A 25422-nucleotide genomic window follows, 5' to 3' on the forward strand; every position below is an offset into this window, starting at 1 on the left:
ATACACAAAAGTGGCGTGACTACTCAGGCTGGTTGTCAAGGAGATCCACTCTGTTTGTCAATTAAACGAACGCCATGTGAGGATTATTCTGACCTCAAGAATAAGCAAAGCATCCAGACAAGGAACACTGGCACCTTAACAGGCAAAACAAGAAAGAGTCCCGGGACCACATGGGGAAAATACAAGACAGCACCAAAGTCACAATTGCAGCCAATACTTTCAGCTACTTTCATTATATCCTGTTGCAAACTTTATTTCAACTTTGCTTTCTTGTTTTTTTAGCATTAACATTACATGTTGTTGTGCTACATTGCACAAAACTCTGGGGTTCAACATTTTAAACCTCTGACGGGGAAAATCGCAAAACAATGCTATTGAAATTTAGAGTTTCTGCCTGTAGAGTGGGAGTAAACTGATCTACATGGACTTCATTAAGATTTAATAGTCTGACATCATAGTGGCGGTGCCCACGGAGACACATAGTGAATGGTTAAACATCAAGTAAACAACTAAATGAACTATTATTGTTACTAGATATTTGCTACATATGGTTATATAGAACCTGTGTGTATCTGCATGTATTTTGTAGGGTTGTGAATGATAAACCGATGCGACCGGATATCCAGTTTGACAAGCGAGAGTTGCATCGGTAGCAGTCTCCTGGATTGATAAGAATTAGCCATAAATCATGAGATTAATCGATTGTAGAGATATGCACCGGGTATCGCAAGACTGGCAACCGGTTGACAGCGCATCTCGAGAGCCCTGGCTGCCGGCAAAAGGATTGTCGCACATTCACTGTAGATTACCGTGACTGAAGACGAGGATTTAAATAGTAGGAATGCGTACATTGTAGCAATCAAATTTATCATATATCATGTATTGAGTACAACGAAGACAGGAAAAACATCACATTAAACGCACTCAATAAATACAGAGCCACCATCCACCAGTACGAGCCAGAGTTTGTTTTGCAGAGAGAATATACTTTGCTGTTGAATTAATTTGAGGTTGTGCTCAAATCCAACAAATAAATGTGCACATTCGCACTCAATAACATCATCAAATCTTACCTTTATATATTCCCACATAGAATCAGCATTCGGGACCAAATATGAAGTAAAAGAAAAAGGGGAAAAATACAGTGTAGTAGTCTACTTAAAGATATTTAAAATTAAGTTATTTTTCAGTGTTTTTTTGTTTTTTTTTTTACATCATTATGTCTGAAAGTTAGGAGTGTTGGCCCCTGCCTTACAGCATGTGTGGGGATATGATGTGCTCTTTTGCATTTTTGAAAATACGGTAAGAATGCCACTTTTATAGAATTGTCTTCTTTATTTTATAATGTAAAATTAATGTCTACATCAGCAATGTAATCGTAAAATTGTATCTAATCGAATCATATCATTTGTAAACGGTATCAAAACGTATCAAATTGTTCTGTTTTTAAAATACTATTGTTTTTTCATCGAAAAGTGACCGGTGTGTCTAGATTCAGATCGAATTGTCTATCACAGGGGTCAGGAACCTTTTTGGCTAAGATAGCCATTTTAAAATGTATTTCTGTGAGAGCTATATACCCTAATTTGCTGCGTGTAAGCCACTACTTTTTCTTAAACTTTGAACCCTGAGGTTTACACAACGGTGTGGCTAATTTATGACCATATTCTAATCTCGTGACATCTTCTACACTTCAGAACTACTACTAATCGTATTACTTAATACTTTGTCGCTCACAAGTCAGTGAGGAAACAGTAGCTCTTTCTTCGACAGGAAGTCAATAATAAGTCAATATAAGTCTATGTAACAGTCTGACTCGGTGTCATCTTAGATAGAAGGCTAAAATCATCACACGGCAACTTAACACTCAAAAGGTAGTTAAGAAATATACAAGACATGTACCAATACTATTTCAACCTCTTCCCATAATGCATTATTCCTGGCAGAGCAGTTCATTGGCCATGGGCTGCTCCCGACCTCATGAGCTCCCTCTGGTGGCCTCCGGTTGATAAGCTCGTTGTGAGTTTTCTCATAGCTCATGATTGGCTCCTGTCAAATAAAGAGCTGCCTGGTCTTCACAGACTTGTGCGAGCCACAATCAAAATTTTAATAAAGTTGTTATACTGAAGCTAACCAATAATAAATAAAATACTTCTTACCATTAATGCGACTTCTGGTGCTGCATGGTTTTGCACGATACTCCGCATCTTTCTTTCTTTTTGACATCTTCTTCATCAAAATGGTTTGCTCTGCATAATTAGCTAGCTGAATATTTGATTAAAGGAGAGAAGTTTACTTCTTGACTTCTCAATGACCCGGGTAGTCTACTGCATTATCCAATATTAATCGAGTTTTGGTGTCTGACCCTGAAAATATCGGAAGGACAGCTGGCATTGGCTCTGGTCACTCGCATGGCAGTGCAAAATGGATGGATGGATTAAAATGCATTAAAAAGTGTTATATATTGAATGTTATTTTTAACACTGTGATTTCTCTATGCTTTACTCTAAAAGGTCAGCAAAATAAATGAATTATAAATAAGTTATATCGTGTTAAGAAATGTCTGACAGCCAGATCCAGTCATCGAGAGAGCCACATCTGGCTCCCGAGCCATAAATTTCCTACCCCTGGTCTATCACAGAGATTTACATCCCTAGTATTTTGGTATGAAGATATGGCCAACAATAGATACAATTTTCAAACAAAGCAAATAGTAGCTTTGTTCGGTCATCAGCAATATTTTTTGGGGGGTTATGTTCATCTGGAACTCGTGAGGTTGACCTGGACAAGCTCCAAGTGGGATGTCCTTCTTCTGAGATTACTGGAATGCAGGGCCTGCCAAGCAGTGAAATGCATTCAATGGCTCAAGATGGAGAGACTACGCAGTGACTACAAGTGTTAGATCAATACAATTCTACAGGATCAACAAAGCTCTTACTCAGACACATAGATTTATGATTCCTAGTATTAGTATGAAATAGGAAGTGACCCTGCTGTCCACTTTCTGGCCACTCCCAGGTTCCCGCTGCCAACTGGCATCTTTTAATAATGGATCACACATAGCTCCACTGCTATTTCATACATTATTCACCTCCAGCAGGACAGGCAGACCACTCGCAATCTCCTAGCTAAATCAGAAGACCACACTACACCTTGAATTAAAGAGAAACAGTCTGTATATATTGCACAAACAAATCTGCAATAATGCTTACCTTGCTCTCGCTGCTGGTCCCTCTGTTCCATGGACACCAGGGCGGAGAAGTGCGCCTGATCGTAAGCCAAAACCAGAGGGGAGCAGTGACAGCGGCTTGGAGGCACCTCCAGAGGCAAGTAGAGGCCACCAAACGGGATGGGAGCAAACGCTAGAAGTCAGGACAGCAACTTTAGAGTCAAACATTTCTCAGTTGTTGGAAAGATCAAGACAAGATGCTGGCTACCTTCTCCTCCTGAGTCTCTAAGCATCGTGTCGGCCACCACGACAATCGGCCTGCGGAGCACGTGGGCCAGCACAAACACATGGAACTCCTCTAGACTCTCATAGACCGGATCCTCTGAGTTATCCACCCTACAGAAAGAAACACAGACAGGATTTCATGAGAATTTCCTGACTTGGCACTGACTGTTACAAGCAAACTAGCGGCAAAAATACAAACTACACTAGCTAATTGCATGATTTCACCACTTAGATCTATTTCATCCGGCGCCTGCAAACAGACAGGACAACAATAGGTCCATCTGTTCAGGCTCTACATGTCTTTGAATGAAAGCGAGCGAAAGGAAGTACAGAGGCAAAGCGCTCAGGCTTATGACCACCAGGGAACAAGGAAATGTGCAACAATTAAGTTGTCGGGCACACAAACAGCCTACACGGCCAAATTAACTCTAATGAAGAGCCTCTTAATATGCGAATCCCACTCAACCCATATAGGGACTCTTTTCGCAGTAGGACCATCAAACATTCCAAACCTGATTACTGTGTTACAACCAAGCTCAACGACAGGTTAAAATCACCACACTAATGGAGTAAATGATGCCGTTTCAAATGGGAGGTTGTCGGTGCCTGAGAAATAACTAGAATTACGATTGAACACATGGTGAGTCTGTTTACTCTGTGTTCAACACGTCACACCTGCTTTGTGAGAACGGAAACGAGAAATCGTGATGATGGTTGTTGCGTGCGTAGGAGCAGGAAACCAGTTGGTTTCCGATCTGCGTTAATAAGCTTGCTTACATTATTGTTTATGCAACAAGCAAGCCACATGTCAGTAGGAGGGGGAATGCTGGTAAGGCTGAGGTGATAAACACCTTAATCCGCCACTAGATGGCAGAGTATAACGTCTACTGAAGTGCTTTTTCAACATCCACATCAATTTTTTCAAGCTGTGGTAAAATACACAACTACTGGAATACTCAAAATAATTTGTAATATTTTACACTTTAAAAGAGCTGGTTTTATGTTATAAGCAGTCGTTTTGCAACAATGCATTTTTTAGCATGAAAGATTATGGTTACATTTAGAACTTCCAAATACAGTGAGTCCTGACAATAGAAATGCTTCAACCACATCTTGAGTGTTTTATTTCATATCCACTGTGGTGGTGCATAAAGGCAAACATTCTAAAAACAAACTATAAAACTATCAACTATTTGTATAAAAAAATAACAAATGATGCTTGACCAACATTTAACTCTCCAAATACTTCTGGACCTACCTCTGCAAGACAACATAGCCTACACTCGTGTTGCTGTTTTTGCTAAGGTGTTTGTGAGTGTATGTATTTTTATTCTGTCATATTTTCACAGTTAAAAGTAATAAGGTCAGTGGTTCTCTATTATTTTCAGTCATGACCCTGGGAGCCATTGCGCGCTAATACCGTGAACAGAGCGAAGCAGAGCGGCCTTATATTGGGCATGCCAATATAAGGAAGTCCGGGTTGCATTGACGTCAGTAGAACTCAGTGTTAAAAAAAAAAGTCTGTAAAACACAGCAAGTAGAATTAGCTGGTATAGGCTCCAGTATACCCTTGCGACCCGAATGAGGTTAAGCGGCATAGAAAAAAAATGGATGGAGACTGTCCGTGTATACAGTATTTACTCAACTGCAGAGGGTAACAGGTCTCTGTTAGGACCAAAGCATTTATTTGTACAAATGCAATGCTATAAATAATATTAACAACACAGTGTACTATTATACTGTGTATGCATTATATATTTTTTCCACAAATAAGAAATTATGCTTGACGAACATCATAAAAATCCTGTCCAGTTTTTTAAAAAAATCCTGTTTTTAAGGCATCACTGTGGGAGAAACATGCATGCGAGACAGCTTACCCTCCGTTCGTGTTGCCGTTTTTGCTGAGATGCGTGCGAGGCTCACTGGAGGCCAACTTGAGCAACTCGTTCCACTCCCGCTCCCACTCCTCCTCGGTGTACACCAGGCCGGACTGCACAAGTAACATAACTGTGATGAGCACATGCTCGCCTACACACAAACAATTCCTTTTATCATTCAGTGTCACTATTTCCAACCAAGTGGTTTGCTCAACCTCGAGCTTCTGATGAAAAAGCCTAGCACAAAAGTAGTGCTCCTAATACTTAGAAGGTTCTGAGAATATTTTCAGTGGTACAATGTGGTACAATGTGGACACTCCTGCAAACCTCCTTGTTCTGTTGGGTTTGCTGCCACCTCCACCTCCTCTTAAGAGCATCTCTCTCAGCTCCGCTCTTCATCATGGTGTACAAGGACTTCCTCAGCATCAGGTCTCTGTCATGGAATCCCCACATTCCTGATTGAGATACACACATACCATTATTACAACATATAGTAATTTGATGCCAATATGTGTAAAGCACTACATTTAGAAGGCCCAAATGAAACTTAAGTGTGTCCCCAGGAATGTTAATTCACATTTTGAAACTATCAAACAATAAACTTCAGAACTTCAAAAGACAGTAATCACCCGTTAATCCATCTAACAGTGGCAAAATTGTCAGCTAATACTACATCACACTTATTCCAGTTTAATTCATGTCAAATGTACTCTAGATGGTCACCTAAAGAAGCAGCATGGAGGAGGCAGTTTCCGTCCCCAGTGGTGGCCAGAGGAAGCAGTTTCTTACAGCTGGTGCACATGGTGGACCACCAGTTTAGGCGACCTACACAAACACATATAGTACACAATATAAGACGTGAAAAAACAGCACAGAACACATACAGAAAATTGTTAAAAGATGGATGACCTAGTATGGAACAATTGTTGGACACACAGGTGTAATTTACTACTACTACTGAAGCCGATGTGGTAAAAACAAATGGAATGCAGTAAAAATGTGCTTTACCAACTTGTGACATAACAGTTTTTACTATATTTAAATGTTCCGGCATTAGTATATGTTAAAGTTTGCACAAGCTTGGTCTGTACACAACGGATGCTGCGTGCTTGCTGTGTTGGGCTAAGTGTAGAGGTTAGAGCCATGTAATGCAGGTAAAAAAAACTTTAAAATTAGGCCAAGGACATAACATTCATATAGTATGTAAATAATCTTTTACATCCTGTAACAAAACCCACAACTGTTTTGTCTCTTTTTGTTTACTGATGTTAAATAATTCTTTGCTATGCTTAATATTCTAATATTCTTCAGATGGGCTCACATCACCCCCCAGCCTGCGTCCTTCAGGGTGAGGAGGGAGTTTTGACAGCCCTGAGCTTTAACTGAAATGTCTGCATCATTTATTTAACAACAGTAAACAGATGAGCCTAGCAGTCTTAACCTTTCTGGGTCAATATATCAACCACAATCAACATTTTATCCTCTTTGCTCAGTTGCGGGGTTAAAATAACAAGAACTGGAGGGGATGGTGTCACAATCTTTGCAGTCTGCAGGGAGATGAGAAACTTTACTTGCTAGTTTCCCCACAAGTTCAAAGCTTAAGCCGGAAGAGGAATCCTTGGGGATCCTAAAAGTTTTGAAAAGTGTCTTTACCCAGATGTCTCAGTATTACTCTCAAACAGAGCTGCCACCCACCCTTTGCCCCATCTGCATTACTGACTTTGTGGATTGTACACCAATCTGTCCAAACAAGTGTAAACAGTAATGGCACTGACCAGCTTGCTCCAGGGCCATCATGGTGGACTGCTCTATCAGGTCTCTCTCTATGAAGGTCCTGAAGTCCTCGCTGTACACGCTGAGGTCTGGCAGCTGGAATGTGTAGATGGGCATCTCAAGAGGGAACTGCTCGTTGGTACACTCGTTGGCCACCTGTAGCCTCGCCAGGGAGACAATGGCAGAGCTGGCGTGGGAGATCCCCCGGGACAGACGCTTCTCTAGAAAGGTAGATGGAGACAAATGTGAATGGATGATGGGGAAACAAGTGGGTTCATATTTTGGGCTGATGGTTCTGTTCCAACTTGTTCTCTAGTGAATTTCTGCAATATTAGGCAGAATATCACGTTCAAACTGAACTATTTTCCAGCATCACAGCACCTATACAACAAACTCCTGCTGTAAATGCACTCCAAAATAAAAGCAATATGGTAGACATGCTGTGAGTATCCTGTGCCAAAATCAAAATTTTTGTCATAAAAACATTATATTTGTACAAATATAATAATAATAATAATAATAATAATAATAATAATAATAATAATAATAACACACTTTATTTCATTTGTATTTTTACATTTAATTTCACAAATGATTCTTGCTAAAATAATAACAATTTGTTATAAATATCAAAAAGTATATTGATTATTATAGAGAAAATGCGGTAAGAGAAAAGGTGGTAAGATGGACAGAGGCAGACTGAATGGAGGTAATTTGAAGGTGTGTAGCTCCCTGGAGCATAAAAAATGGTTGCACACAACATTGTGGAGCGAGCCAGAAGAATGAAAATCTCCTCATAACGTGACAGCCAATGTGATACTATTTAGGTACTTCCTTTTCAACAACCAAGTGACAAACTCAAACTCATCTGAGAGACTGTTTTGGTAAGTGCTGCTGTTTTGGTGAGCAAGACGATTAAAACGGGCTCAGCATTTATTTTCTACATTATAGTTATTTATTTTCATACGGGGAAAAAGGAGCTGTCTATTTGGGGAGAAGCTCTTATTTTGTTTGAAATGGGCGCATCCGCAAAAATAAAGTAACAAAAACAAATTAGGGCTGTCAAAAATAGTGCGTTAACGGCGGTTACTAATATATTTCATTTATTACATTACATTTTTTAGTGTAATTAATGCATCATGATGCATACGCATCCAACTCCAAACAAACACGTCTCTAGTACATTCGTCATTGCAACGACACTTCCTCATTGTCTACACAGACCGCGCGTTGCATTCACGGACACGCCGAACATCACAGCAACGTCTTTATTATGCGCGTATGGGTAGTCTAAAAAAACAGAAATGCAAACAAAATGAATAAGGGGATACTCTGATTGCTCCCTTTGTAACTCTCAATATGGAAGTACAATTTTCTGCATTTAAGTATGCTTGGAAATTCCAGAAAATTCACTCAAATCATGTGAATTCAATTTAAATGACGTGGTGTCTCTGAACACAACACTTCATTGGTCATAATAACACAGTTAAAGTCTGATTCAAATATTTTTCTTTGAGAAACGAGTGTTAGGTAAATAGATTTTCAGATGTGTGCCATCTTTTAACTTGATTTAAATGTTAAGCTAATTTGGTGTTGTCCATACATACAAATATACTATATATCTAATCCTGCCCTGATATTTATATTTCTTTCAGTAAAATAGAGTAAAAATGGACATATTTTAAACATGGTAATGGTTTAATTTATTTTGAACATGCATACAAGTTACATTGGAATACATCACATAGGACAATTCACAGTTCTACATGTCCAAAAAGGAGTAGGAAGAAGCAAAGCTTATTTAATCCTACCCCGCATTCGTTTCACCCAATTGCAATACATTTGTTCACTTCCTGTGTTCCAAATGTACTCTTCGCTAGTTTAAAACACATAGGAAAATGATAAGGTAATATGATAATGTGATAAGGTAATATAAGGTAACATGGTGATTAATCATGAATCATTAATTTGAAAACCGTGATTAATCTGATAAAAATGTTAATCATTTGACAGCCCTAAAAAAACATGTCAATATTGTACTAACTGTAGTTATTTTTCCACATGAAATCCAACAAAATTGGTGCAATATGTTGTTCTACCTTGTGCATTGTCATCCTGCTTCTGCGCACACGGCCTGTCGATCTTGCTAACAAGAGTTGGTGTGTCACGCGCCTCCGGCTGTTTGTAGTAGCGGCCCTCGTTGAACACCTGCGGCAGGTTGGCAGTGTGGACCTGCCTGAGCTCCTCGTAATCACTTAGAGCAGCACTGAGGTCCCAGTTTTTACCTGTGGGTCATACAATAATAATGAACAAAATGATGATGATGTAAAACTGATTTTTCAACAATATTTTTGAGGTTTCCAAATTTGATTTTCACCAATTTGAATGTTCCCACAGACGTATGACAACAGAAAGTGATGAGTTGGGATTAAATTCAAAAGAAAACTGTAGAAATTAGGCAAATCATTGACTAACAAATTGTTGACAATTCTATTGATTGTGTGGAACTGATTGTTGATTAATCGTGTCTTGATGCAGTTGAGGAAAATAGAGTGCACTATTCGGCTACAACCACCAGAGGCGCCTTTGATTCAGTCTCAGTTTGTGGTCTAATGAACATGATGTCAGTGAAGAGCCTGCCCTGAACTGTTCAGGTTGTGTTCGAAGATGTTTCGCCTCTCATCCGAGCAAGCTTCATCAGTTCATGCTCAATGACTAGGTGGAATTCACACCAGTCAGACTAGGTAGGACAGCTCTAGTCTAGTTCATGCTCAAAGACTAGGTGGGACACACACCAGTCAGACTAGGTAGGACAGCTCTAGTCTGAGAGCCTGGTGCAAGATCCAATATATTTATCCTCTAAAGGAGGAGGCAGGTCCAGACAGGAATGGTTGGCTCTTTTAGTGGTATCAAATAACTATTGTTACGATACAACGGAGTGGGGACTCTGTCCGCCAACCATGGTCGTTTGGGTAGTATCACCTTCATGAGCATCCCATTCAGATGTAATGATGGTCATGGACCCACCTAAAAACAAGATGGCTATGCCTTATTTCCTTATTTTAATTTAGTAGTCTTCTGCTTCTTTGTGTTGAATCGTATTTTGAGTACCGTAAAGCACCGTGTATAAACTGCACCCGTGTATTAACCGCACCCCCATTTTCAGGCTCATGGCGGGGGAAAAAACATTTTTTAGTTCATAAATGCTTGCCAACTCTTTCATCTCAAATCAACATGCGTAAAGGTATTAAGCAATTTCAAAAAGAAGAATAAAGGAGAAATCTGAACTTCGGCATCTAGATCTTTAATATTATGGCTAAGCACAGATTATTAATAATAATAATAATAATAATAATAATAATAATAATAATAATAAATCAAAATAAAGAAATTTGCAATTTTCAGAGATGTTTTGATATCTTATCTTTCACTGCTTCTATTTTTCTCTATTATTATTTTATTGCATTGCTTCAGTGTGAATTTGAATAAACTCCAACGTTGTATTGTATTTTACCTTGGAAGCTTAGGTTAGCTTCAGTGTATCTAGAGATCGTTTCACTGTGTGAAAATACAGACAGCCGTCAGATAAGTTATTTGCATACACAAGCATTTTCAGCAACTGTACAGCAGAGGGCGGTAAAGTCAAAGGAACTGTCTGACCCACAGATGGCTATTCTAAAATGGGCGTCTCGTCAATTTCTGCGTCTGGTCACAGACCTGTCATCGTGTATAAACCGCACCCCGATTTCTTGCTTCTTACCAGTGGAAAAAAAGTGTGGTTTATACACGGTGCTTTACGGTATTGTACATCCATGTAAAGTATATATCTTGTGTATATCAATGCTCTTATTTCATATATTGGCCACTATATAGGATATCGGCTTTTTTCAGCCCCCAATATTGGTATTGGCATCGGCCCCAAAAATCCCATATCGGTCGGGCTGTAGCTGACAGTTGATCAAGAAAATGTTGTCAAATGCCCATCCTAATAAAAATATAAACTAGTACAGTTAATTTTAAAAATTGCATTATTTTCCATTTTACTTAAACAATAGATTGTAGTCCTAGACGTAGTTCATATAGAGAGCAAAGAAATATGGTGTTTTTGTGAGGAAAACATGCTCCGTCTTCAACAAGCAGAGTGAAAGATTGAGGTTGGATAGGGTCAGACTAGTGAAGATGCTGCAGCGAGACAGATCCATTAACAGAGTGACAGCAATATCCTGATGCGTAGGAGGAACTTGAGAATGCACACACTCTTGGTAAGACTCACTTGTGTGCGCACAACAGTGTTTATTAAACTCAAAACATTCAAATCAAAATCAAGTTTTCCTCAAATAATGAAATGCAGCAATCATGTGACTTGAGCTTGGCTTTGGATTAAAGAGCAAAGTGTAAAGGCAATTTTTAACTGTCAAGTCCTTGGCTCTGTTTGGCCTCTCCCTTATCACTCTCACAGAGTCCTTTGTGGAAGGAAGCAGGCAGCTGCTTTCAGAGAGAAAGCTCTAATGCCCAGTCTGCTCTAACACATTTATTGAAGCATAGTGCTGCATTTAGCAGCTAAATAGGTAGATACAGTACAGCTTAAAGGAGTGTGATAGTGGGCTGAATAAAGGATACTGATGCTTCTGATAATGAGAGAAAAATCTGCTTCTATAATTCTTGCAATGGAAGACATTCAGAGAGTGTGCACCTACGAGTGGCTTGTAACCTGACCATGTGTGTTGGCCTGTTAATGGACTCCTATGAGGGGAAGTTGGGCTACTTCCTCTGGATGTCCAGACGTGAGGCTTCTCCGCTAAACTGAACATGAAACTTGGCACCGCTGATCGCTGTCTCTTTAGCCAATCAATGCAAAACGGATTTAGTGAGCGTCTCTCAGAGGTGATCAAAACCCGCGATGGCTACGTAAAGGGCCTGAAGCACGGCCGGTAATGCATGGTCCCTAAATGCATCCGCACGCAAGCTCTCAATGGAGACAACAGCTCTCTGCTTCATTTTAAATGGCCATCGTCAGCAAAAAGAAGCACATGGTTACTCACATCCATTAGCGACATATTAGCACTAACTTATTCATGCAGGAACGCCAACATAGGAGAATTTACTGACTATATATGGTACGACTAAAGACATTTTTATAGACAAGTGGTCTAAAAAGGTGAACTGTGTTGTACATAATGCCACCTTGACACTTGCAAATTTGCCGTGGCAATGCATGTCATTTAGATGGTACGCCTGAAACGCGTGAAGACTGGGTTGCGCACTGTTTGTGTTCTGTTACGCATAAGTTACGCATAAGCTGTCAAAAGACAAGGACATGTTTTTTTTTTTTGGACAAAGTAATATTTTATACAGTGGGTATGGAATTAAAGTGAAATTTATTTATGAAATAACTTGTGGTACCCACCAACCAACCACCTTTTCAGTCAGAACATAGCTTCTGTGTGCTACATAGTATTTCTTTACCAGTGTGACAGACTATTTTTAACCAGACTGGACACTAGCAACTCCCTATTCACAGAGAAACAAATACTGTATTTGTCCCTGTCCAGAAGACATACTGTATCTGATCAGAACTTCTTTTTTTAATTTATATTTACTCAGGGCACTGGCGCCAATCTCACTATCCATGGCCCATAATTCTGTTGGCTTGTGAACTTTTGCACTCCAGTGTTTTGTTTTGCTCAATGTGGCTAAATGAGTTAAGCCTACATGCCAGTCGCGCTTGGCTCCTCAATGCGACCCAGTGAACGAACACAAAGCTGCCTCTTGGGAGAACTCTCATAAAAACGTCACCGTGGCTTCTAAATCAGCGGTCTGACCCTCTGTTGTGAGCCCCTGTCTTCCCCTCCCTTCCTTTTGTGTCCTTTCAGCTCCCTTTTCCACCTCATTTGCTCTCCCCACTCCTAATCTCAGTACCCAGCCAACATCAGGGAGCAGGCGATCAAACGGCTCACCCAACCCTTGTTAGTTATTGTCAGTTGTCTCTTACCTTCCAGCAGGTCTCTTGCCAGACCCGGTTCTGCCCCTGTGGACCGAACAAAGTCTGACAGGACCGCGTCCATGTCCAGAGTCATGTGATCATGTGTGTGCGCTGCCCAAGGTGCAGCGGAGGCCTTGGTGGACGCCAGCCTTCACGTTCTCATCTGATGAAGAAATAATGAGAAATAATGAGAAAAGACTCAAGTGAAACCGTGTTACATACCAACTTTAAATGAGCTGGGGTCAAACGAGTGTGAGTGGCGCTCCTCCTCATCTTACTCACAGTCATAACAAAACACCCAGTCTCAGATATAATATCAACAGAGCCGCAGCCAGAGGTCGTAACCAGGACACACCTGCCTGTCTCCAAAGCCTTTGGCCCACTGCCTGTAATCACAACAATGCTAACTCTCTTCCTGCCTCTGTGCACTCCTGGCTGTGATTAGTATCTTAAACTACATCACTGTTCTGCTTACTAGGAGAGCATGTTTTCATCCTAGAAACAGAGCCACCAATCTCTCATGGTCAATAGTCTTGCTAGGTCACAAACAATGCTATTGAGAAGCGTTCCCTCCCTTGCTTCGCGGAATGAATGAGTTCATGCATAACTTTCATTCCTGTAGAAGACACGGCGTGGGGGGGTCAGAGAGCAGCTCAGAGCATCGGCAGCAAAGAAACAAACACCCACAGGTTTGCGGCAGCAACAACAGCGAGCTTCTGTGTGCAGAGCAGAGGCTGCTCAAGCTTTGACCCAGGAGGAGCTGCAGCTTCCTGGACGGGCTGCTGCCTGCATCGGAAGACAGTCGCTATGCCACTGTATGCATGATGTATGTTACCTCACATGAACAACAAGCGATGCTGGACTCATACTGTAAGAGAAAGAATAACTTTCTTGAACACCCAACACATTTAGTTTTGATCACAGTGGCAAAGTTAAGTGGTACGGTAGTTTCTCTAACCTAGTCATTCATTTGCTTGTACTGAGAGAGGGTTCATACACCTACATCAAGACAAATTTAAGCATCTAAAGTACTTTCAAGCTTTTCCATCCCCCTCTAAGAAACACTATGCAGTCAGTTGGAGATGTGCACAAAGTTATTACTATCTTTAGTGCACAATTATGAGGCAATTTACTGTGCCTTTTCGTCTTGCCGCTGTTCCGCTGTACTGTGGCGTTTTTGTATCCTTGTTAAAACATAATGCTTCAGGCGAACCGAAGATTCATTTACAAGCCAGCAAGCAAGCAAGCTAGATGACAGGAGACTTGGCAGGACTGCACAAAGGTGATTGATTGACAATGGTCTACAGCCAATCAGGACGCAGAAAACAATAGGCGGTACAGACAGACGAGAGACGGAAGAGATAGACACTAAACTTCCCACAATGCAATTCTTCTTAAAGGGCCAGGCTAGACCTGTAACAGTGTTCATACGCTGTAATAAAACAAAAAGAGGCACTAAAAAAATCAGCAAAACAACAAAACCGCAAAAGGTGAAGCGCAATAGAGCAAGGGAACACTGTATTGATTATTAGTTTTATTATTTAACAATAACATTGCTCTTGATCAATCCAAAATGTTAATAAACCTCAAACTTCAATATTTAAGGTAGTAAAAGTGAGGTTTTGGCTTTTGTTGAGAATATCACTCTGTGCAGAATTATTATGCAACTCAAAAAACCCCCAAAATATTACCATCTGAATACTTTATTTTCATTTTTTTTAAGTCAGAATGATCAACAAACAACACAAACGTTACAACTAAACATTTCTGACATTTCCAAAAATAAATCAGTGACCAATATAGCCACCCTTCTTTTCAATAACACGGAAAAGCCTTCCATCCATGGAGTCTGTCAGTTTCTTGATCATTAGACAATAAACTTTTTCTGTAGCAGCAACCAAAGCCTCCCAGACACTGTTCAGAGAGGTGTATGCTTTACTGTAAATCTTACGTTTAAGAAGGGCCCACAAGTACTCAATAGGGTTTAGGTCAGGTGAGCAACTAGCTTGCCATGCAGTGGAGTACTTGGAGGCATTAGGTGGAGCATTATCCTGCATAAAAATCATGGTCTTGAAAGATGCACACTTTTTCCTGTACCACCAAAAAAGTGGCAGTAAGTGTGGGAGTTGAGTTTGAGTCCATCTTCAACCCGAAAAGGCCCAACAAGCTCATCTTTTAATAATTCCAGCCCTTACCAGTACCCCACCTCCACTTTGCTGGCATCTGAGTTGCAGTGGCGCTCTCTGCCCATTGCTGATGCAGCCACGGGCCCATCCCTCTGGTCCATCAAGAGTCTCATCAGTCCATAAAACATTTGAAAAATCTGTCTTCAAATATTTCTTGGCCAAGTCATAGCCTTTCAACTTGTGTGTCTTGTTCAGTGGTTGTCGGGTTTCAGCCTTTGCCATGTCTCTGAGCACTAAACACAAGGTACCACACTGCTGGACACTCCAGGTAGATTACAGTTCTGGAATATGACAGCACTGGACGATAATGGGTTCCTGGGAGCTTCATGTTTATTTTTTCTCAAATATTTGGCAGTTAATTTGCATGTTTTTCTCTCAACACATTTCTTGCAACCCTTTTGTGAACAACAACAACAAAAAAATGTAATGGTTCCATGGTCACGTCCTAATCTCTTGGCAATTTCGGCAATTTCAAGGGTGCTGCATCCCTATGAAAGATGTTTTACAGTTCTTGACTTTTCAGAGTCTTTTCAGAGTCTTTTCAGGTCCATTTTGCCAGAGGAAAAGAAGCTGCCTAATAATTGTGCACACCTAAAAAAGGGTCTCCTAAGGCCACACCCTCCCTCAGTACACACACGCACATTACCTGGTATGCTTAAAACCAATAGGCATTCAAGTTTCAGGCTAGGGTTGGAAAATATGCATAAAAATGAGAATATGGTCAAAATACTGACTAATTGTGCACACAGTGTATATGTTTAACAAGCAAGCCTGATATCTCACACAAAGGTACACAATAAATTAACATGGTCATATTTGTAAAGGCAGATATAGCCCTATATAGTATAGATCTATAGATGTACATTGTGGCAGGTGATAAGTCAGCATATATTGCACAAAATCCCATGCTTTTGACTGTAGTATTGAGGGACAAGACACAGAAAGAGCAAACTATTCTAAGTAACCTCGTCTTTTCTTTTAAGAGCAGCCATGTTCACATTAGTCCCACTACTGTGGGAGGTTACTGTGACTCAGAAGCAGGCTACATCTTCCACATCTGACATGAAAACGGCGCGGGTGGGAGTCATTTGGTTGAAATATTTTGCTTGTCATACATAAGGCATTTCAGAGACGTCAACTAAAAATGAGAAACATACTACTACTACTGTTAAATCCATCTGTAAGACCTAAAATTCTCAGTCATTCAGTTTGAAGAGTTGGTTTTTAATATTTTGCTCAGCAGTATTCCACTTGAACCAGTGCTCGTGGGATTAATGCTATACAACCAAGAACAAAAAATGGAGAGCAATGATAGACTTAAGACAGAACATTACAACTACCACAATGCTTTGAGGGCTTTCCAAGGCTATGAGTGTGATATTATGTGATGTGATATTCAAATGAGAGGAGAAAGGTGCCTTAAAAACGGTATTAAAAGTCCCGGTTCTTCACTTACCATTAGACAAGTTGGAATGACATTAAAAGCGCAGTATTCATTTCATCATTTATTTATTTAGTATATTAGATTGTGGAGGTGTACTAAATATCGTGGCCTGTATCATATGAACTGTATTTACGTTTCCACTAGATTTATATCATAGGCTCTGTGTGTTTAACTTAGACGAGTACTCATGATTATACAGTATGCGTCAATCCTGTCGAAGTAGAGCGTGCATTGTTGCAACAACCAGTAAAAAACGTCTCATTCATTTCTACTACTTGAAGATACAATCAATATTTTGTCTTGAGATTTATCTGCAATAAAACTAAAACAAAACAAACTTACTTTCTGTATTTTTGCTAAGTTTTGATGAGAAGCCATCAGATGACCGTAGGAGTGTGGGGACCAGACAAAGTTCTAGTCCACGGCTTCAAAGGTGGCGAAGCAGAGAAAGACAGTCGGGACGCAGAGAACCCTGAAATACACATAAAACAGGAAACAATAAAGCCCCAAGCTGCTCACGCTGTGGTAAGACACATTACAGTCGTATCATGATTCATGTTAAATGAGTATTATTCTGTTCTTTTTAAGTCACCAATTACAGTCATTTGAGTCATATTAGGAAAAAGGGAGTTTCAATGCCTTCTGTGTCACATTGCTTGTCAGCTGCTGCAACATCACAATGAAGCACTTTCTTGTTGCTTCTGAGATGATCAAAAACATTTCTTTATAATAATTAAGATATGCCGCCTAAATATCTTTGGTGCACAAGTTAAGATTCACTCCATAAAATGCAGATATGCGTGAGAAAACAACAAATCTGGTTGAGAAAGTGCAATGCCATTGTCATCTTTGCTTATACGCAACAATGTGTCAACATGCTGATGCTGCTGAAGGCAGAGAGGGTCACTGTTTGTTTGGATGTTATCTTTCAGTGAACGACACACACGACCAGCAGAGGTCATGTAACCTGTTTAGACAAACACATTTGATTGGTTGGGACATATTTGTAGTGGAAGTAAAATTCACTATATCATGTTCACAATACCCAAAATAAAATATAATTTGAGACAATCCAAAGCATTGCTACTTTTCTGCTGGCAACAATGGAGGAGAGTGTCACCTGTATGTCCGTCTCGGAATGTGGCTGTTGGTCATTGCAAGTAGACAACTGTATCTGAGAGGAGACTGAGATTGAATATGCGTTCGACTAGCAATGGTTTATATTACTCATACACAGCTGGTCCTCAGTCTATGTTTGAGGCCCACTCCTACAACGGCGTAGTAAGTTGAGTTTTAGTGCAAGTTGGAACTTGAAGGCCACACGTATAAAATATAGTAATAAAAGCATTAACTACAAAATGGTATTTCTCCACTTTTTGAGAATTGATAATAATTAATTAATTAATAATCATTTCACTTCACTTTTCACTTTCACTTTTGTTTTCTGTGAACAGAACAGTCTGCCTCATGCTTGGGAGATATACGTTTAGAAAGTTAAATAAAAAGAAATAAAGTCTCTTTGTCCTTCCTCAGTGTAGCAACAAGCAATTACGTATTCTCGTTTTCTTTTTGTACAGCATTAATAATTTATGGAAGTGCGTCGTAAAACGAGGATCAACTGTATTAAGGGCTTTGGTACTAGAAATATTAGATTTTTGCCAATAGAAAAACATCAACAGTGGCCACATACAGTACATCATTACCACAAAGCAATCACTGACTCACAGTGAGAAACATCGACTAATTACAGCAACTTTGACAAAGTTGGCCCAATATCTTTTACTTCATTGTTATTAAACATATTGGACAAGATAGCCTTCAAAATCAAGGTGATTCTTGCTTTAACAGCAATAATCCCTGAAAAGTTGAGGATTAGTTGTACTTTATGATTAGCAGAGTGTTGAAAGTGATCATTATCATTTATATTTTCATGCCGGTTATCCATGCCATTGTCTTCTCAAAAGCAGATCTGACAAAAATGTTGACAAACTGCAACATAAATAGACAAAATGTTACTGCAGGCTTTATCTTTAATCTTGTGGTTCAAATACAAGCACTAGGGTTCAGGGCCACTGGGAAAAAATGACCTTGCCGCCAATAAGTGTTCTCCTCTTATCTGCTTTCTGCTGAGGAGCCCATACATTAGTAACTGCATTAAATCATGTATTAGTCACCACAGTGTGGTCACAAAATTGCCACATCGTTTTACATGTCATACACAGACCTGTGAGGACTGAGCTTTGAGTCATGCAAGGCTCCAACAAGGCTCATTTGTATTGTCAATAGTAAAAAATGAAGAAACTGAACTCGCAAATGATGGAGACAGGAAATGGAATTCACCTGACTTGTAACACACATGACCACATGCTGCTTCAACTACATGACACTACCGCCTCTGCAAAATGAATACTCTCCTGTAAAAAGGCAATCAGCCGTGATGAGATTTTACTTTTCCTGAGGTGTCCTGCTGTTTTGTCATGAATGTACATGTACTGCATATACATGGCCATTACAGCCCAGCGCAGTGAGTTAATAGTCACCCACGTGCAGGGCAGATATGCTGCAAGTGGGAGGTGAACTGTACTCACACTTGTACGCCTTCGTCTCCGTCATAGGAAAATACATGCATGTGAAGGTTTGTGGCAGATTCTGAGAGGTATATTTATAGCTTCAATTTGGCAAATGTTACATTTAAGTTTCTTGCATTATTTGTATTTTTTGTGCTGGTGCTATAGTAATTTCCAGTATGGTATGGTGGTATGGTTAAGAGAAAAGTGATGAAACACATTCAGAAGATGGTTTCATTTTCATGGGCTACATAAATCATAGTAACTGCACAGTGAATTCACCAAAAACAAAAAATGTGACATCCCATTCTGCCTTCAAAAAGCACACAAAGCCAGAGATTTTTGTTAAATGATAATACATCACTATCACGTGACAATAAATAATGAAATACATTTCAACATTGTCTTTCAGCCATGTGGCAAGTGTGAACTTGAGTAGCACATAATTTGCATGATAACCAAAGGTCAAAATGCATAGCATAATACATTTTGTTTAAAAAACAAAAAATAAACAGGTGTACACATGTGGCCTCATAAAACACGCCACCATCTTCCAAACACCTGGTTTTTGCCTTTGAGGGGAAATGACTGTGCAGTAGTCACAGACAGCTGCTTATCGGTTCTTGGCCAGAGGGTATCTTCTGGAAAATGCAGAAATCGGGAGGCCACAGTCATTTTGATCAATTTGCAAACATCATTACACAGACGGGACGTGGCTGCCCTCCTTTTATAACTCCTGGGCTTTTAAGTGAAGACTCCCATGCTTCGCATGCTGTGTGAGAAATGCTGCAGGAAGCAATAATGTCACTTTACACATTGCCACGCTGCACACTACCAGCGCAGCATGTGCATGGAGCTGGAAATTGTTGTTAGAATATTGAATATTATATGAATAATATTATTATTATTATTATATACAGTATTATATATGAATATTAGAGGTATGTTTCAATCAATGTTGCAAAGAAAGCACACTAATGACCAGAGGAAGACAAAAGAAATGCTCATCTACACCACAAGAAAACATAGAAGCCAACATTTGTTACATATGACCTTCTGGCCGAGTTAATTCTTCGGCTCAGCTGTGTGTACAGCGTTCGGCCAAAACAGAGATGTGGTTGCTGAGGGACACAGCAAAAGATCATAACCCCTTTAAATGTCAGTCCACCCCAGATCTGCTGTCACTGCAACCAAAACCTGCCCTCTCATCTAGGACCTTTCCAACAGAGTGTCACAAGCACATAGCTGAGGCTAAAAAGTGAATTCCCTCCAATGCAAAATTATCTTTCCCCTTCTGGTGATTTGAAGAAGTTGCAAAAAGGAGAAAAAACACATTAATGAATGTGTGAGTTCGTAAAATTGACAAAGCTAAAATGCTAGTGAGGTGTGTATTCTTGATTATCTGTATAGCAGATTGCTATTCAGTTTATGCTGAGGGAGGATTTCCTAATGAGAGCTGGACACAGGATCCTAAAAAGTTCTCACCAGCTCACCTGAAATCCAAACTGACACTTCACGTTCGTGTGTTCGGGTCAGTCGGGTCCTTTGAGCATGTTCTCATTAGAATTTAATAGGATTTTGTCCAAAAATCTATGCAAATTGACAGGCTAACAAACAACAACGGATGAGAACGAGGATTTCCCGTGACTTAAGCGAGAGGAGACCAATCCAGCCAAGTTGAGACTGTGGAGTATAATACAGCAGTGTCCGGTGTTAAGACAGCAACAAGATAAGGTAAATGTTCAGTCAAGTAATGAAATACTACTTCACTAATTAGAGAAGCACAGTGTAGAAGATTGAATCTACTCTCCCTGTTGAACCAAACTAATTTCCAATGTCCTCTCTATTGCTTCAGTTGACAGACAAGGGTGCGGTATTACTGCAGTTGAAAAAAGGGCACAGTTACCGCCTTCACTCGTTAAGCTGTCATTCTTCTGTTTGTCAAGAATTGGATGAGACACCCGCAGAGAGCTGAACATTTGTTTTCTCATCTTAAGATCTTGAGTGAGCAACAGCTGAGCAACTGATTTTAACCTGCATTTCCTTTATAGGGCCTCCTTCAGTAGAAGTGAAAGTGCCAGACAAAATGGAGAGCTTCAAACAGTGTTTTTTTGCAAAGAAAAGGAGGTCTGACCTCCTTTTCAGAGTGAGAGAAAATGACCTACACTGTGGGTTTTCATGAATCTGAATTGAGCCACCATGGATATACTGTGCAACTGTGTTCTGTTTGATTTGAAAAAATGTCCCCTTGCTGCTGAACCGAGGGAAGACTGGGGATTGCTGTGCAGTTTGGCCTTTATGGGGAAAATGCGCCAAAGGCGGATGTCTCCTACAGCCAAGCAGTTTCCAGACTGACAGACAAGGGGAAGCAAACATTAATTAAACAATAAAACATTTTTGACAAGAAGTAACAATAAGTGTGGAAAGTCTGGCTGCTTTTATTGTGAACACAAACTGTCGTCCTTCTTATTAGAATAAGTGCAAAAAAACGGAGACTCCTTTTGGACGAGTATCCATTATGGATAATGCATTTTTGCCAAGTACAAGCATTAAAGGAGTACAGCTCGTCATTATCCGTAATCGTGATTAAGGAAAATCCTCATTGGGTAACTACTTATGTATTCACTCTTCACGCTTTGTGATTGGCCAGTCACACAAAGCCACCACATTTGACAAGACAGTTGAGAAGGGCTTGTGTGGCGTTGGTCACTGCCTCCACTACAGACCGTTTTTTTTAGGTTTCCCTCAGTTCAGCTCGTATCTAAAGTTACTTGGTAAACTAGTTTCTTTACGTGTGTGTGTGTGTGTCCATGCGTACATGGTGCATTTGATAAGACAGAGCTGCAAACGGCTCGTGTTGTGTCGGTCACTGTCTGTGTTTTGTTTTGTTTTTTTCCCGTCTGCTTGCTTCTAATTTGGCTAGTGTTATAAAGTCAGTTGGACTTGCTCGAGGTTCTGAATGTGGTGCTTTTGAGAAAACTACAGTGAACAAGGCTGACAGATTATTCCCCTGTTTGCCATCACTGGATGTTTGCATGAACCACCAACTTCACACACATCATTAAAAAATAATTAAATAATAAAGTTTTACAGATAACTTACACACATACACAATACACATATAGCTGAATAATAAGCAATAAATATAGCAACTTCTGATCAATCCATGTCAATTTCAGACATAAAATAATGTACCAATTCAAGCCCCACCCACTTTGGGTTTATACCACGCCCACTCCGAGGACAGATACGATACAAATAATTTAGATGGATGAACAGATACAGATACGGATAAAGATAGTGGTGTACTTGCTCATTCCTATTGTTTATGTTAGATGTGTTGCAGTTTGAACTCCAAAGCTTTGTGCAATTTTAGAGTTGCACAACCTCAAGGGGATTCGTACTTCTATTGTATGGTTTTGGACCTTTTGCACAGCTAAAAACCAAGGCAGCTTAAAATGCTGTTATAAAAAAGCCTCAAGTATACAACCAGCTTTGGCTGACATGGACATTTTTCTGATAGATCATTGTTGGTGACAATATAGGGTTAATTAAAACGCCATAAACCATTAACTGCTTTACATAATAATAGCAAAGATCAACCCCTATACAGTACAGCAATGTAACCTTTAATTAGGTTCTGCAGACTGCTGGGACAGTATTTCATGATAAATATCATACTAAAGCCTGTTATGAAGTCATCAAAATGTCAAAGCCACGCAGGCAGGGGTGGTACATGAAACTCTGGTTAAGCACAACCTTCTCTCATTAAAACTACATACCATCTGTTACAATTCATGCTGTAAGCCCTATCTGCATTAACACAAACATTTTATAGTTGAAACAGCCTTCAGTGTGACTGAATAATAATGCAGTATACCTTAAACCAGTGCTTCTCAGATAGTGGGGCGAGTTCCCCCTGGGGGGTTGCGGTGAACTGTCGGGGGAGTGTGAGAGGCAGGGAGGACCTTCAATTAGGGATGTCCCAATCTGATCTTCAGGATCGGGGTCGGGTGCCGATCCGCTGTATTTGTTAAGATCGGATAATATCGGCTTCCGCCACGAGATCGGGCCGATCTGGATGAGTATATTTTCACCGTGTTGTGTTTTACTGCTTTAATGTAAGAACCATTTTACAATGCCCACTGACGACGTGCAGGTTCTGAGTGAAAAAAGACGAGAGGCAAGTTTATTCTCGCGCCCAACGCGTATCAACCGTCAATTGCCATTCTCAACACACACAACACATTCCGGCCTTCAAAATAAGAGCGCCCTTTGTCACATTTGTCTAACTGTGGAAACAAAATAAGGATGTCATTAAAACATCTTACATTAGTAACGCGATTGGAATTACATCTGTGACTACATCTTCCTTAATCACAAGCACGGGCATTACAGTTTGTTGAAGATTTGTAGCAATATGTGCTGAGGCTGACATCCACATTAGAAAAGTTAGATAAGCTACATCCAATTCTGCGTGACTGGACAAAATGGGCCATTGGTGTATTGCATCAATAAATGTAAAGATTTTTGCTTTTTATTCACTAAGCCAAATAGCACACAATCAATAGGAAAAAGGAAAAATAAATAAATAAAACTTTATTTACTTTATTTATGGAAGGAAACTTATTTAATTATCTCATCTGCCCATGTCACAGCCAGCAAGTGGTGAAGGGTGATGATGTAATGAGGATCAAGTGGTGTCCCATTTCTTATTGGCTTCTTCCCCTTGGCCCTAGGTTTTAAGGGGTAGGGGAAGGGGTAAGACAAGGGGTAAGACGAACGGGAAGAGCAAAGGGGTAGAATTGGGATTCAGTCTTAGCCTCTCAAATAAATGGGCTCCCAATAATTACATCAGCATTACGCCATTTAGGGTCGAACCTAATTGGCTCTTTTGCCAGTTGAAACAGATCAAGGTAAGAATGCTTTTAATGAACTCCAAAGATTCTAAAGCTTTGCACAAATTTAAGTGTATATTTTTCGAGAATATTTTTATAAAATGTTTATCAATTTCCCCATTTGCATTTACTTTCTCTGTATGGACAAACAAGGCAGCAACAAGCTACAACTTTAGGGTGTTCCCCACGAAATTTTATTTAAAAATGGACATGCACAAGCCTGGCAAATTTAGTTAGTGGAAAACATAGCCACCATCAACCAAAACGTCTTTGCAGGGGTACGGGCAGGACTTAGCAAGTAATTACTGTATGCATAAATCACTGATCATTTGTCTAAAGATTATAAAACTTTGAGTATATCTGTATTAGATGTATGCTAGCATGTCTTCCAAAGCATTTTGAGCACAACCTATAGTGGGTGACACAAATGTCATTTAGTAAATCTGTCCTAAATCTTTAACATGACTATACATTTGTTGGCATTTTTGACAAATCAAACATCTCAGGTGTAGGACATACCTGAGAAAAATAGTTCCTTACTACTATTTTAAATATAATCTGAGAGCCAAACATTGTGAGACAAGCCCCTCTGTGGCCTCTCGATGACTTCTCTCTTTACATTCTGGCAGACACTTGACTTTGCCTCCCCACCTGTAGAGATGTCTGAAGCACAGGGTTCACTTTAAAGCACTGTAGTGATTGAACAGTGATTACATGAGGCTCTTCACTCATTTTTACTTCAAATGAAGTTCTAAACTTTGCTGAGTTCCGACATGTCAATCAGGTGCTTTTTATTTAGGAAACTAACAAGGTTTTTTTTGTTTGTTTTTTTTGTTTTTTTAACCATAACATCTCATAATAGGGGAATTCTCTGCTGAGGGCAGTGGGCAGTTGGCATGCGTCTTTGCAAAGGAATGTCACTAGGTATCAGCCGTGAGTGACATGAAAGCTCCAGCTGAGTTCAACATTTACCATCATTTGTTGTTCTCTTGATTTTCTACAGTAAATGTCATTGACAGTAACTGAATTCACTGTGGTAACTGATCGGGTACCACGCACCCGCTCTTGTTTCATTTTGAGCCTTCTGTGGAAGACGGCATGGCACGGCTTAGCTTGGCACCCACAGGCCCGGCTTGGTTCTGTTCTAGCCTTGTCCAAATCAGAAGATCTCTCTATCAAAAGCAGGTGATAGGTTGTAAACAAACGAGCTGACTGACAGATTTGTCTGTTTGAGAGTTTG

General features: G+C 39.9%; 1 protein-coding gene across 3 annotated transcripts in view; it reads right to left on the minus strand.

Annotated features, from left to right (window-relative positions):
- Positions 1 to 25422, minus strand: part of otud7a (OTU deubiquitinase 7A) — a 41007-nt gene that overhangs the window by 13699 nt on the left and 1886 nt on the right. For 2 of the 3 annotated variants that reach the window (XM_054776671.1, XM_054776670.1), the window contains exons 2-10: positions 17060 to 17189; positions 13097 to 13250; positions 9204 to 9389; positions 7107 to 7325; positions 6055 to 6156; positions 5659 to 5786; positions 5332 to 5444; positions 3438 to 3565; positions 3213 to 3362 (exon numbers count right to left, since the gene is read on the minus strand). In XM_054776671.1, the coding sequence (XP_054632646.1) occupies positions 3213 to 3362; positions 3438 to 3565; positions 5332 to 5444; positions 5659 to 5786; positions 6055 to 6156; positions 7107 to 7325; positions 9204 to 9389; positions 13097 to 13181 (1111 nt within the window). In that variant the 5' untranslated portion in view covers positions 13182 to 13250; positions 17060 to 17189. The remainder of the gene's footprint in view (positions 1 to 3212; positions 3363 to 3437; positions 3566 to 5331; positions 5445 to 5658; positions 5787 to 6054; positions 6157 to 7106; positions 7326 to 9203; positions 9390 to 13096; positions 13251 to 17059; positions 17190 to 25422) is intronic. The other variant, XM_054776672.1, reaches the window with a different exon arrangement.

Source organism: Dunckerocampus dactyliophorus, chromosome 5 (genome assembly GCF_027744805.1).
Source record: "Dunckerocampus dactyliophorus isolate RoL2022-P2 chromosome 5, RoL_Ddac_1.1, whole genome shotgun sequence".
NCBI lineage: Eukaryota > Metazoa > Chordata > Actinopteri > Syngnathiformes > Syngnathidae > Dunckerocampus > Dunckerocampus dactyliophorus.